Source organism: Cavia porcellus, unplaced genomic scaffold, assembly GCF_034190915.1.
Source record: "Cavia porcellus strain 051 isolate PalLab524CR breed Dunkin Hartley unplaced genomic scaffold, mCavPor4.1 scaffold_1, whole genome shotgun sequence".
NCBI classification, from domain to species: domain Eukaryota; kingdom Metazoa; phylum Chordata; class Mammalia; order Rodentia; family Caviidae; genus Cavia; species Cavia porcellus.
In genome coordinates, this window is record NW_026947484.1 from 153938834 (window position 1) to 153952526 (window position 13693).

The 13693-nt window shown below is 42.4% G+C and overlaps 1 protein-coding gene across 1 annotated transcript in view; it reads right to left on the reverse strand.

Moving 5' to 3' along the window:
• Ak5 (adenylate kinase 5) overlaps positions 1-12394 on the reverse strand; it is a 199488-nt gene extending 187094 nt beyond the window's left edge. The window contains exons 1-3 of the mRNA XM_063258062.1: positions 11974-12394; positions 7151-7337; positions 2166-2333 (exon numbers count right to left, since the gene is read on the reverse strand). Coding sequence (XP_063114132.1) covers positions 2166-2333; positions 7151-7337; positions 11974-12033 — 415 coding nt within the window. The 5' untranslated portion in view covers positions 12034-12394. The remainder of the gene's footprint in view (positions 1-2165; positions 2334-7150; positions 7338-11973) is intronic.
• Positions 12395-13693: the final 1299 nt, after the last annotated feature.

A 13693-nucleotide genomic window follows, 5' to 3' on the forward strand; every position in this document is an offset into this window, starting at 1 on the left:
TGAGGACACCTTGGCTCCAGCACTAATTAAGTAGATAGAGACTGCAGCTCAAGGAATCTCACTCCTGCAGTCCACTCCTACCATAAATGTCATCATGGAGATAAGATGGTTCTCCTAAATTGGCATAATTTACTACTTGAAGAAGTCCTTGAAGTGACTCCCAAGGTCCTGCTCACTTCCCGCGCTTTCCTCAGTATCTCTGCCCTTTGTTTTGGACCTAATAAATGTGGACGGTCCAGAGAAGTCTTTGTCTTAGCCCTCAGAGCCCTCGATCTCAGCTAGAGTTTTGACCCTCCTGGATCCCTAAAATCATACCACTTGTCTCATTTATTTAAGCCTTCGTTTGGGAGACTGGGGATTTAGATTGGGGATTTGTTGCATTGATAAGAATATCACTAATTACTGAGTTCATTACAAAACTTCTTGACAAATTAATTTTACTTTCTAAGGGCAGAACAAGCTTAATATTTATTTACTTCTAATACTTAGAAATATTACTTTTATGATTACATTAACAGAAGAAATTCGTATCTGTGCCCAAATGGCTAACTTTAAACAAAATTCTGTAGTTTCAGAAGAAAAATTTTATTTAAATGTAGTATTATGTGGCATCTCTACCTGCTTCACATGTTTTTCAGGGTGCAGCTAATAAAACTTGTAAGGTTCAAGTACAATTACTATATAACTTCTCAAGTTATATAATTAATTTTCTCAGAAAACTTAAGGTTCACTCTTTCCCTTTCTGTCTTGTCCCAATCCTATAAACTTTATACTCCTTAGTTCTGGCTGATTCTTGAAATCCATGAGAGGTACATCACGGAATTCTGTAACCAGAATCACATCCTTGGGAAGCAAGTTGATCTCACTGAATGAAAAGCAGCATGAAGTAGGTGAGATCTGAAGATCTGTAACTTCTCCAAAGATTTTAGGTTACTAAAATTCTTTACTCATTTTCATATGAAATTCACAATGTACAAAAAATCGTATCTGTGTTCTTTTACATACAACAGCTTGGTAATGCACCATTTGCATGGATGATGAAGTTCCCTTTGTTCATCTCACTAACAATCACCAGCACTTTACTAACAATGCCAAGAAAATGAAACAGAGAGGCTGTATGCTGCCTATCTATAAACCATATAGTGGTGAAATAATTCCCAATCACTCTTTGCACTTAGCTCTCTTTTTCATTAAGTGTTTTCTTAAGAAAGGACCCCAGATTTTTAGGCACACCCGAAAAAGCACTCAGCTTTCTAGAGTAGATATTTATCTTATAGTAGCAACTCTTATAAGCCATAAGAATATACTGACCTTTCAAAAGTTGGCTTCTGCTCTATGTGTGTGTGATGTGGTTGCTGTTGTTGGGGATCAAACTCAGGGCTCTGTGAATACTGGGAAGGTGTTCTACCACTGAGCACCTCGAAAGCTGATTTCTAAACTTTCTTCCTGTGATACTGTTTTTAACAATTCAGGGGTTAAAAATGTTTGTAATTTCAGTTTTATTTCAACTTGAAATGTGTAAATGTCACTCTTCTAGTCTGGTCAACTTAATTTCTTGTTAACATTCATCAGGTTCACTTAATTTTTTTTCCCTAGCCATGGCATCTTTATTTCTTTGTTATCTTGGTTAATACTCAGATATTATGGGAGGTATAAAACGCTATTTTCTTGTATTTGCTTGTTTAAAAACATGGAAATTTAAATTTCATTGTGAGTACTGGTTTGCTACAGGAAGATTCATTTAAGTGAGTTCCTACCAATGTATCTATTTTGCTTTTGGTTTAAATTGAGAATAAAAACTCAATTTATTGATTTAAAGGGAAACAAAATTCACATGTTTAGCAAACATTTTTTGGACTCAATTATCTATATTAAAGAATAAATAAAACCATAGGACAATAAATCTTGAAGCAATCACTTGCAATTCATTATAAAGAATATAACATTGTAATGGAAATCTATGAAAATGCAGTGAAGATTAAATTACATTATTGTGACTTACTTTATTGAAAATTATTCTAAAAATAGTTCCATGTATTGTCTCCTGAACTTTCATTTCTATTGCTTGTCATTACCCAACTAAGCACTTGCAAATTTGGTACAATCCACATTTTTATAAATATGTAAATAAAACTAGCATTGATAGAGAATTTCTGTCCTCATACCTATGACAAGAATGATCTTTGGCCGAGGTCTAGCAGGATCGAAAACCTCATACTCCTCGATTAACTCTGCAGTCTCCGAAAGGTCTGTGTCACTCTCTATAGAAAACTGGTGGATGGGAGGGAGCCGATCATATCGCCGATATGGAAAATTTGAATTTTCAGGCATTACTGCAAAAGAGTAAGATAACTATGAAAAGGAAAAAAAGCATGATAAAACATCTTCCACATTTAATCAATTAGGATATGAAGTTTAAATGAGTTTGATTTGTTATTTCAAATGGCAGAAGTCTTCTTAAACGGTCAGCAAATTTTTTCCTCAAGAGTCAGACAGACAATATTTTAGGGTCTAAGAGTCACAGTCTTATATTCAAGTCAGTCATGGTAGCATAAATTCAGCCACAGACAATCCATAAACAGAGGAACATGCTTGTGTCCCAATAAAACTTTGTTAAAACAGACAGTGAGCTGGACTTGGCCACCTCTTGCACTAACGAAACCTTCTCAAGACATTTCCTAGTGTTGTTTGGTAGACTGTGTACTCCCCGATCTCTGAAAATGGTGCTCCCTCGAGTTGTACAGTACATAACTTTCACAACCACATACAGCTGCCTCTGCAGTCATCACTCATCCATTCACTCACAATGGTCCAGGACCAGCAGAATGGTTTGGTGGTATATGAAGAAACAAAAAGTTAGAATACTGTCATAAGCTAGGTTAGAAGGGTGCAAATAATTTCTACATTTGGAACGTATTTCAACATTACTTACTTTTACTTTCCTAATACTGACTTTAACTTACTTGATTTAGAAATATGAAGGTTTAAATTTAAGTCTATAATGGCAATAAATATTTGCCGTATTTCCAGGTATGTTAATGTGTTCCGGGTGATTCAGGAGAAGAGTAAGATGTAGTTCTGTCTCTTGCGGTCTTTTAGGGTAAAGCTTATATCTGACATCTGCATGCACAGCAGGCAGGAGAAGTGTAAGAATGAAAATCTCTCATGGTGAACACCACACAAGATCAAAGAATGGCTGAATTCATTAGGGTTGGTGGTAGGAAAGGATTTGCAAGAGGCAGGACCAGAACTTTGAAAGACAACACAAATAATGAAATGTAGAACATATGTCCCAGTTGGCAGGCCTGATACCAAGACACAGGGCCTGACACACACATGACATAGTCAAATCACCAGAAGAAAGACCTGACAAGCCCAAATCAGGCATCTAGACGATGTCCAACTATTGTGATTATGGTTCATGGCTCCTGCACCCCACAGGTCAGAGTCTTGGAAGGCACAGGGAAACCGTAAGTATCCAAAGAGCACTTAACAAGTGGGATGCCACTTGGCCTCGTATGAGGGTCTCTGTTAAAGTAGCTACTGACTCTAAGCATGACACAGTTCTGGAATCTCCTCCTACGGGTGTCTACTGGTTACAACTTTCCATTCTCTATTAATAAAATAAATGAGGCCATTGGCCACTGACTTATTAGACTCATTTTAATTTCATAAAAAGAGTTGAGTAATCTGCAGACAATAACGAACAGTCTCTAGAATACGATGGGAAAGGCTGGGCAGGGAAGGTACTAACAAAATCTCTGGCTCTGCCTTGAAATTTAATTACTTCACTCAACATAAGGCAGAACCCTAAGAATTGTCCTTAATTACCTTCTTCATTCACTTATCGTGTCTACTCCTATAGACTTTATCACTCAGACATATTCTGAAAGTACACACCTTCCTCTCCATCTCCACTTCTACATCCTTTTGTCAAGATGACATCACCTTTTATCTGGATTACTGTAACAATCGCTTCACTGGCTTGCTTACTTTTGTATTTGTCCACATAATCCACTGTCTAAAATGCTCTTGGTCCATGCCTGACTGCTTTTTGTCAGTTGCACCTCAGCTTCAATGTCTCTTTCTATAGGGGACCTTTCTGACTTTCTAATCCTGTATAGCCATCTCTCAAGTCTCAAGAACATCACTCTAACCTGAGAGTTTCATTCATTCATTCATTCAACTATGCACACATTCATTGTCTTCTCCTAGATCATAAGTCCCACAAGCGAGGAATTTTACCTATCCTTTGGGATTCTGAACCTTGGCATCTAGTGCTATGTTTGGCAGATGACCAGTGCCCAGTAAATATCTGCTAATTAATAACAAAGAGAACACTTTGATAAAAAAAGATAGTTTTCCATAAAGAAAATTCAGAGGATAAGACAGGTAAGTAGAATGTGGTCACAAAACCTTGAACCAGCAGACTAAAATGTTTAGCTTCAATTGGATGAAATTCAATGCAGGTTTTTCGGGGGGAGTTAGAGACTGATAGGACGAAATAGATTTCTCAAGATAATTAATCTGATGGAGGTTAGAATGGATGACAGTAGGGAACGACTAGGAGCAGAAAGTAGCCACTAGAAGGCTGTTAAAGTGACCCACGGAGCAAGGAGGGCTTGGGCTGTGGTAGTATCTGGGAAACAGAAAATGAATGGCTAGATTTGAAGAACACAACCCAGGTTGGAATACAAGAAATGAAAGGAAATGACAGTTCAAAGACAATTTCCAGGTTTCCTGCCTAAAAGAGTTAGGAACACCCTAGGCTTTATATAGCATCTTTCTGACCTTCCTTTCCTGTTGGAGAAATACTGGGTTTCTCTCATTCCTGACTACAGCACATCCTTCCTCTATGGTAAGAACTTCTGTTCTCTGTTCCTTGGTACATTTGCAATCCTCCCCACCTTTCTTTAGTTGACACAAACTCCACTTTCTGTTTCCACATACTAGCCTATCACTTTTTCTAAGATGCCTAACCTGCACCCCTGCCTAGGTTGGATCCAGCCACTGGTTAATCTGGTCAGTCCCATAACACATGCTATTTCCCACAGTATTACTCATTAATTTTTAATACCTGATTTCATGGCTAAACTGTAAGCTCCCTGAAGGTACTGTCAATTCTTGATGACTACCATGTCCATCCCAAAAGAATATCTAGCATACACTCAATAAATGGTTATTTTATTGCCCAGTGGACTCAGTGACTCAGGAAAAGGAGAAGTGTTGGTAACACAGTAATATCTGAGATGTGTGAGTTCTCTAGAATCATCTTAAGTTATTTAGCAGGACTTAAAGCATATATTTGACACTGAGCCAGATTCTAGCAGCTTGATACCTTGGTGGGGAGGGGTGAGTTAGCCATTTGGAGAAGGTTTATGAATTGCTAGAGCACACTAAAATACTTTGTTCACCCCAAAGCATGTATATACTAAGAAGTGTGCTGCAGCAGTAACGGTCTAAAATTACTCTGGAGACTGCAGGCCACAGAGGTGCCAAATCCAAGCCATGTATATGCAATTTGGACTGGATCCCTAAACTGCGGTTCCGTTCCCTTGCTACTCTGTGTATCTGAGGCTGCTCTCAGAAACCTTGCTGACTTGCAGAGAGTGAATCTTTCAGCTTGGAACTGACATCCTGTTATTAGCTAGAAACTGGGTCTATGGAAGAGTAAAAATCTCTTTAGCATTGGATGGTTCTGTGAGTCAAATCAAAATATTCGATGCTAATTCAATTTTACCAGAATATGGAGACATGATCTCCACCTTAGGACTTACCACAGAGTGTAATGACATGACTTATTATTTACAAGTGATGCTTTCCAACCTGTCTAAGATGAGTCTGAGCAAGAGACCTTGTAGAGCAACAAGGTCAAATGCGTTCGACGACCTGGGCTGTTAACCGTATTACCTTACAGGCACATCAAATATTTTCCGATTTTTTTTTTCAGGAGGCAGGTGGTATCCCTTAGAACATTTGAAAGTTTCTTAAAAAGCAATTCCAAATATCTCAGTGCTTCTCAACAACACTGGGGAATTTGGTGGTGGTGGTACTAGATGATAGCATCTTCAGTAAAACTTAAGAGTACCCAATCCTAAGTCACCAGTACTGACTCCTGCCTGGCAGGGACAGACTCTCCTCCCTGTCAGAGTTGTTTCTAAGGGAACAGTATTTCTACTTTCTTTCTGTTTGTGCTTCTTAAACATTAGCATATCATGACTCTTTCCCACACCACATTCAAGTAAAATCTAAATTGATCACGACTGAATAAGGTTAAACGGACTTAGGATTTGTCTCCTTCCTGGATTTATCTCAAATGGAACTGTCTCCAACCCACGTTTTGTTGATAGAGCTGAAACTTTCTGAGGTGGTATAAGAGAAGGGTTTAAGTTTCTAAAATGGAATGAGCTTGGCCACTGAAAAAGAATGGATTTAGTTTTCCCTGACTGCATCTGATTCTACATTTTACATACCATTACACTTCACAACTACATCTAGAGCCTGAAAGATCGGTTAGCTCAAGGTGAGCCCATAATTTCAATAAACACATATTTCAGAAAAAAAATTAGAACAGCATGAATCTTCTCCAGTTGTTCTAAAAGTCTTCCTAAAATTTAAACAAGTTCATTTCTTTTATAGCACCCCATTGCCTAATCTATCATAGTCAAGAGCTGCTTAATAAATCTTTGAAAATTAGCTAGTGTATACTTTATATGCATTTATGCAGACTTATTAATATGAATTTTGGGCTTGGACACATTAATAACAGGAATCTCTAGCTAATGAAAACTGTTGAATTGTTATGTAATAGTTATCAATTTTATCTGGGCTCTACTCATGTATTTGGAAAAGCCGATTTGCAATTTAAAAGTAAATTCAAGGTTGTTAATGTAATTCATTTCACAAAATAATGAAGTCAGTAATATAAAATTTCATTAAGTCTTTAGCAAACTGCCAGACAATGGTACATAATTTTGTTTGTCTTATGGAGGTGATTAGAATGAGTAGCAGAAAGAGATTAATCATAGTCCAAGGACTCATAATTTCCCATTTATAACCCTAATAAATTAAATCACAGTCTGTAGCCTCCGTGGTGTGTTTTAAAGAGAACTCCTCTGCCTAGAAGCCTATCATTCTGTATATACATTACCATTTCTCAGAAAGGATCTCCGTGACTGCCCCCCATTTAGTGGCGGTAAGGTCTTCTTTTCCTGGCTGACAAATGTGTCCCACTTCACCTTGTCACAGCCACCTAGTTCCTTTACTTTCTGTAAACAACTTTCCAAGTACTCCACTGGATCTTCAGGTTTAGAACACATCAGTCCATTCAAAAGGCTCTGAAATACAACAAAACATGCACAAGTGAAATATGTTTTTAAAACTGTCTTTGCTTAAAAACTGTTATGTCCCATCTCTGAATTCGGGGTTGTTTTTGTCCTATGCACAAACAATTAGAGTCAAAATTATGATCCAATAGAGTATTACGATGACCCTTACATTCTAGATCAGTTAGTCTGCAGCTTGGCATTTTCTGGCTTTTGAACAATTCAGGAAAACTATGCAGTCTAAAATAGAAGACACTGATCCAAGTAAAATAAAGTGTACATGTGAAAATGCACCTAGTCATTATTTATCTCAATCTTGTGCAACCCTAAGCTCTCTAAGCTCCAGTTTTTTTCTGAAAAATGGGGATGACTGTATCTACCTTATAAAGGTTTTAAAGTCTTTCAATGTGTTATTTGAAGAGTACATGTAAGTGACTTGCATGTACTCAACAAATGTTGTTGGTTCCAGTTAGTGCAATTAAGCTTGATTGCGTCCATCTCATTGTATTAGGAGCCACCCAGGGGATTGGTGGAGCACACTTGCGGGTGTGTGTGGGTGGGCCATGGAGGTGTGACTGTGGGTACCATATATGATCCTGTTCCTTCTTCTCTGGCACTGTATCCCTCTTCTATTTCCAAGCTTCCTAAGCAGCTTTGCTTTGCTCTACCATGTTTTTCTACAGTGTTTTTGCCTTGGAGTCAGCTTACCATGGACTGAATTCCTTGAAACTGTGAGCCAAATAAATCTCTCCTACTTTAAATTGTGGGCATCAGGTAATGTATTTAGCAACAGGAAAGCTGACTAATCCATAACTATTGTCATCATTATTATTATCATGAATCTTCTCCTGTACCCCTATGTTGACCTGTGAACCCACTCTTCTGGGTTCCCCTCACACCCAACATGAAATATCACACTTGTCATTTACACTTAATCCACTGGTTTTTGAGTTAGTCTCCTCATCTAAACTGTAAATGGTGAACTCTCCAGCAATACAGAGTGGGTCTCACTCATTTTTTATTCCGTATGGGTCTGGCATGCGGCAGGACCACATTAACCATTTTCTCTCTCAATAAATCACTCAAAACTGAAGTCAAGTCAGAATAAAAGCCCCTGAAATTTATACATATTAGACATGTAGTCAGTTACCACAATACCTAATGACATTACAGGGCGAGAGAGACAGAGATAGAGACAAAGACAGACAGAGACACAGAAAAAGAATATGAACTACCCAGCTTTATATTGTCTATTTATGGTGTTCAATTAGTCATACACAATAGTTTCTAAAAATGCTACAAGTTTGGAAAGTCTGACTCCTGGGAATTGACTGATGTGTAAAACATTTCCCTTTAGAATTTTTTTTGTGCAAAAATCATAGAGGTTTATTATCACCAATATATATTTTATTTATTCACTTATTTTTTTGTTTTGAGTCTTGTTACGTAGCCCAGACTGGACTTTAATTCTCTATGTAGTCCAGGGTAGCCTCGAATTTGTAACAATTCATGCCTCAGCCTCCCAAGTGCTGGGATTACTAGGCATATGCCACCATATCTAGCTAGCAATATATATTTTCAGTGTGCAAAACACATCCTTTCAAGAGATGGACATCTTTCCTAAATACAGTATTTTATTTTCAAATCATTCTTGTACAACTTGCCCAAAATGGCAGGCAGTTCTTAACAGGCATAGCTGTTTTCCAAAACTCTAACTAGAGTGTGTAACTCTCTCAGACCAGTTTTCTTGCTTAGGGAACAGAACACACTCAGCTGGACATCAGCATCCAGTTTGTGCTGAGATCTGTGCCGTCCATAGGCACAGCACAGGGCAGCTTCCCAGGATCCTCCTCCACACTGAGCAGAAATAGCCACACCACTCTATGGAGACCTTTCTGTCTTCCACGCATGTATCAGCTCACCCTGTGCACTCCTCGTTCTGGGCAGCATTATTATCTCCATTTTAAATATTAGAGAGCCGTGGCTCAGCGATGCTAATGACTTGCTCAAGGTAGCTTGGCTAGAGATGCCTAGGCTCAGGTTTCCAACTTAGCCCCTGATTCCCAAACCCATGTGTTATTAACCTCTGCATATTTTGTAAAATATGATGGATAAAAGAAAACACTGGATTGTCTAGGGCTCATTCAAAATTCAACTAGATATGAATGCGAACTAAATCCTTGACTTTTGCCTTTTACTAATGCCTAAAAAGGGTGAATGTGCTCAATGGAAGCTTATCTGACTGGGTAATGTACATTTTCAGCCTCCCTACATAAGACTGACTCCTGAAAAGGCACTGATTTTACCAAAAGACAATGAGTCCCACTTCTTTGTAGATAGTTAAGATCCCTTCTTCTAATAGCTAGTCACTATCAGAAATTGAAGGTAACTAGCAGACATCACTACTCAGTCTCTCAGTTAGTTCTTTGAGAATTTGAATAACCTAAATCTGACTTTCCACAGTATTAACTGCCAAATCACAGTTTCAAGGTATATGATCAATATATTCATTATCAGGTTACCTAGAATGAGGAATGCATAAAAAATTCAGGAGAAAGTGATTTTGAAGAAAAAAAACTTTAAACAGAAAGCTCTTCAAATATGAAGGTACTTGGGATATCCCAGATTATAATGCGTCTATGTGCTACCTCAAATCAGTAAAAAAAAAAATCTACAAAGGTCACTTCGTTATATCTGATTGTTTGCGGATAGCAAATTCAGTAATCAATTCTTGGTCTTCTAATGGTGTCTAGCAGCCACAGCTAGGGGCAATATTTAGGAGATCAATAGATATCTAATTGTTAAACTTCACATACTCAAAGTGTTGCAGTTTTGATGGAAAAAAATTCATTTTAGAAACCTAGGGTATTTGGTGTTGCCATGTACACTCATCGCATGGAAAACTGCCTTCTCTTGCAGCACAGATTCATTTTGCTGGAAGGATGGAGCCTTTGAGATCATCACCTCCATCTTCCTGTTGTCCAGGATTGAATCTAAGTACTCTGACTGGTCTCACACGGCCGCCCGCTCCCTTTTCTTGGATTTCACTATTTAAAAACATTCCATACTCATGCAGGAAAGCCAATGGGAAGAGAAGGCCTGAGGAGAAACGCCTGCTGTCACCTGTTTGCACACACAGAGTAGATGTTCATGCACAAACTCTCCTTATTCTCTATGGTTACCATCCACCACTGTGGAGGCAGAAACAGTATCCACCGTTGCAAAGAATGAAGACTATTTATAAATACAGTCGTCTGCAATCTGGTGGTCTCCTACAGATGTTTCTAGTTATTCTTTTAGAAATGTAGAAATGAAAATGAACTCCATAGTAAAATTAGTGACAAAGACCCTTCAACTTGTCATCTCCTTACTTTTTGAAAATTAAAAAACAAAACTCATGACTATCACACACTCTAAGATCTATCTTTATGCAACACCACTTGATTACTGTCACGCAGGGGTGACACACTTGCTGGATTTGGGCTTTGCACCACCACCTTGAGCTTAGTGGGTGGCTTCAGATGTCTTGAAATCAGCGGCAAAGGACTCCAATTTAAAAGATAGTTTGGGGGAGGGGAAATGGGGCAAATTATTTTTCCAAGTGGTCTTTTAAAATTCCTTTTAATTAACACGATAACTTGTTTACCATATCCATGAATCATTTTTGACCCCTGGGAGATCAGGTTTGCAGAGAATGGAGATCCGCTTTCGGGCTCGCTCTACCAAGCCTGTCTGCTTCCGTTCTTTTCTGTTCTGTTTTGTTTTTTAACCCAAGCATCATAGTTTTAGATTTAGGAATGTCTTTTTAAGACTGAGATAACAAGAGAAGGAAAGGAGGTAGGTGGATCCGAGACTGAGGGTGCGGCTCAGAACTGAGCTCCCCGGAGCTCTTTCCAAGCCTCTTCCCTCGTTTTCAGAGTGCCCCCGCCTCGTGGTCCCCGTGCTCCGGGCTCTGCTGGGGTCTGTGGCCGGCAATAGGAATCGCGCGCGCTTGGCCGCCGCCCCTGCCCGCCGCGTGCAGGTGGGTCGGGGCGCCGGAGCAGCTGCAGCCCCAAGCGGGCGGCCGACGCGGAGACCCCCGCGGCGCCTGGGAAACGGGCTCTGGGTGCCTTCACCGATCGCGCTCGGCACCCGGGCTCGTCGCCGGGAGGCAGCGCTGCGCGTGAAGGGCTGGGATTTGTTTTCTGCATCTTCATCTCTCTCCTCCGAGCGCCCCCCACCTGGGGCTGCTTTCCTCCACACCCCCTTCCCTGCAGGAGCCCCGACCTCTGGCGCCCAGAGGACCTGGGCTCAGGACTCCTAATTACGTGTCCTTGACCCACGCCCGGCCACCGTGCGCTCCCCTGGCCTGACCCTTGCTCCCGCGAGCGCGGCCAGGCCGATGCCTGCAACTCACCCGGGGGCCGCTACTGAGGGGTGCGCGGGGCCACCCTGCCCCCGGAACCCGCTCTGAGGAGGGAAACTTGATCTGTGGGGTGCGGGCTTCTGACCCGGCCATCGGCCAAGGACCCGGCAACCGCGGGAAAGGCGATCCTCGGCGAGTGCCCCATTTCCACGCCCCGCACCAGGAAGGCAGGACGGGGCGCAACTGCTCGCCCCAACCCCGGGGAGCCCGCCCCGGCCCTCTGCTCCCCCTCCGGCCCCTTACCTCGAACAGCTGAGGGATTTCCCTGCGGGCCAGGTACTCCTTGGCATCGCTGGTGTTCATGTCTGCGCCGCGCGTGCCCCGGGGCGGTGGCGGGGAGGCTCTGGGCTGCGGCGCCCCGGGCTGGGCTGGGCTGGGGCCGGCGGGGTCCACGGTGCAGCCGCGGCTCCCGAGCGCGAGCCGCTGTGGTGTCCGCGCTGCCGTCGCCCCCGCTCCTGTTATTGGTCCCGCGCCCGAGCTGCGGGCTTGGAGCAGCGGCGCCGCGCTTCTCGGGCTCCCGGCCAGTGGCGGAGGGAGCGGAGGAGGGAGGACGGTGCGACGACGCCGGGCACCAGCCGCCCGCCGCCCGCTCTGCCCGGCCTCGTGGAGCTCTGTCTGCAGCGGCGGCCGGTCACGCTGCGCGGGCGGCGTGGGGCGCCGGTGGGGACGCGCGCGGGGCTCGCAGTCACGCCCCACCCTCCGCGCGCTCCGCCACTCTGCGCGCGCTCCGGGGAATGGGACTCAGTCCCCCAGGGACGAGCGGGCCAAGGGAACTGGGGTGGGGGTGGAGGGGCTCTTGGAATCTGAGATGTGTTTGTTTCTCCAGATCTTGTACACACACACACACACACACACACACACACACACACCAGGTATTCTGAGTTCCTAAGGAGCTCCAGGGAAACAAACTAATAGGCGAAGAATACATCATTTATTCACAAGACAAATGATCATCCAGTGATAGGGAACTGGGGGCACCAGAGAAAGGGAATTCCTGGTTTAGCATTTATTCCCTAAGATAATTTTTACATTCTGAGTATTTCTTTTCTTCTGAAAGGTTTGGCAACTGGCTTCAAATTTTTTCTCTGGCAGTGTTACAGATTCTTACACAGCTCACTGTAAGGCCTTAGGGTACTCCTGAACTCAGCTAGAACAGAAGGATCGGTCAGTGGTCAGTTAATGGATTGTTTCCACCCAGAATGGGAAGAGGTGGAGGGGCAGGGGTGCTGCTGGTGGGCTGGAGATCACTTGATAGGAAAGTTCAGTAAGTGGAAGAGAACTGGGCCTCGCTGATTAGATTCAGGAAAGTGGCCCTTGGGTCACCAGGGTCCTCCTCCGCCTGGGACCGCCTGAGGAAGCATTGGTGGGCATAAGGCCTGTGGGGCAATGGGTCTTATTTCTCCTCCCAGCTCCTAACATGACTCATTTCCCTGTTAAGGTAACTTCCCTTGCCTATGGGGAGATGAGATGGTCCATGCCCCCATGTATTATAAGATCTCTAACTGCATGCAAGTCCTGCCACTGTGGGAGGGTGTGAGAGAGGAGAGGAGGCTCTGCCAGCTTGCTCTGGGGTCTGGTGAAAGAGAAAGTCGAGCTGCACTGCAACAGCTTGAAACACCAGCGTCTGAATGTCAATTCCAAGTTTGTCCTTGCTGAGCTTTCCTTGGTTTTATTTCTTGTTGCACCACCAACTGCTACTCAAGCTTGACCATAGCCACAGTTTTATTTTACCTAGGAGAAGGAACACAAGAACTAATTAGCCGAATTTTGCAAAGTAAATGAAAGTTTTTTGAACAGTTGTGAAACTAGGTGTCATAAGCTTGTGTTCTGCAGAAGCCTCAAATGAGGCAGGTAGTTCAATTTTGTGGAAACTGGTGTCTGGCCTTAGAATATGCCACCTTATTTACAGCCCAGCTTTCGTCTCTTGACCTTAAGAGCCAGGCTACTGAAGAAGTGACAGGGA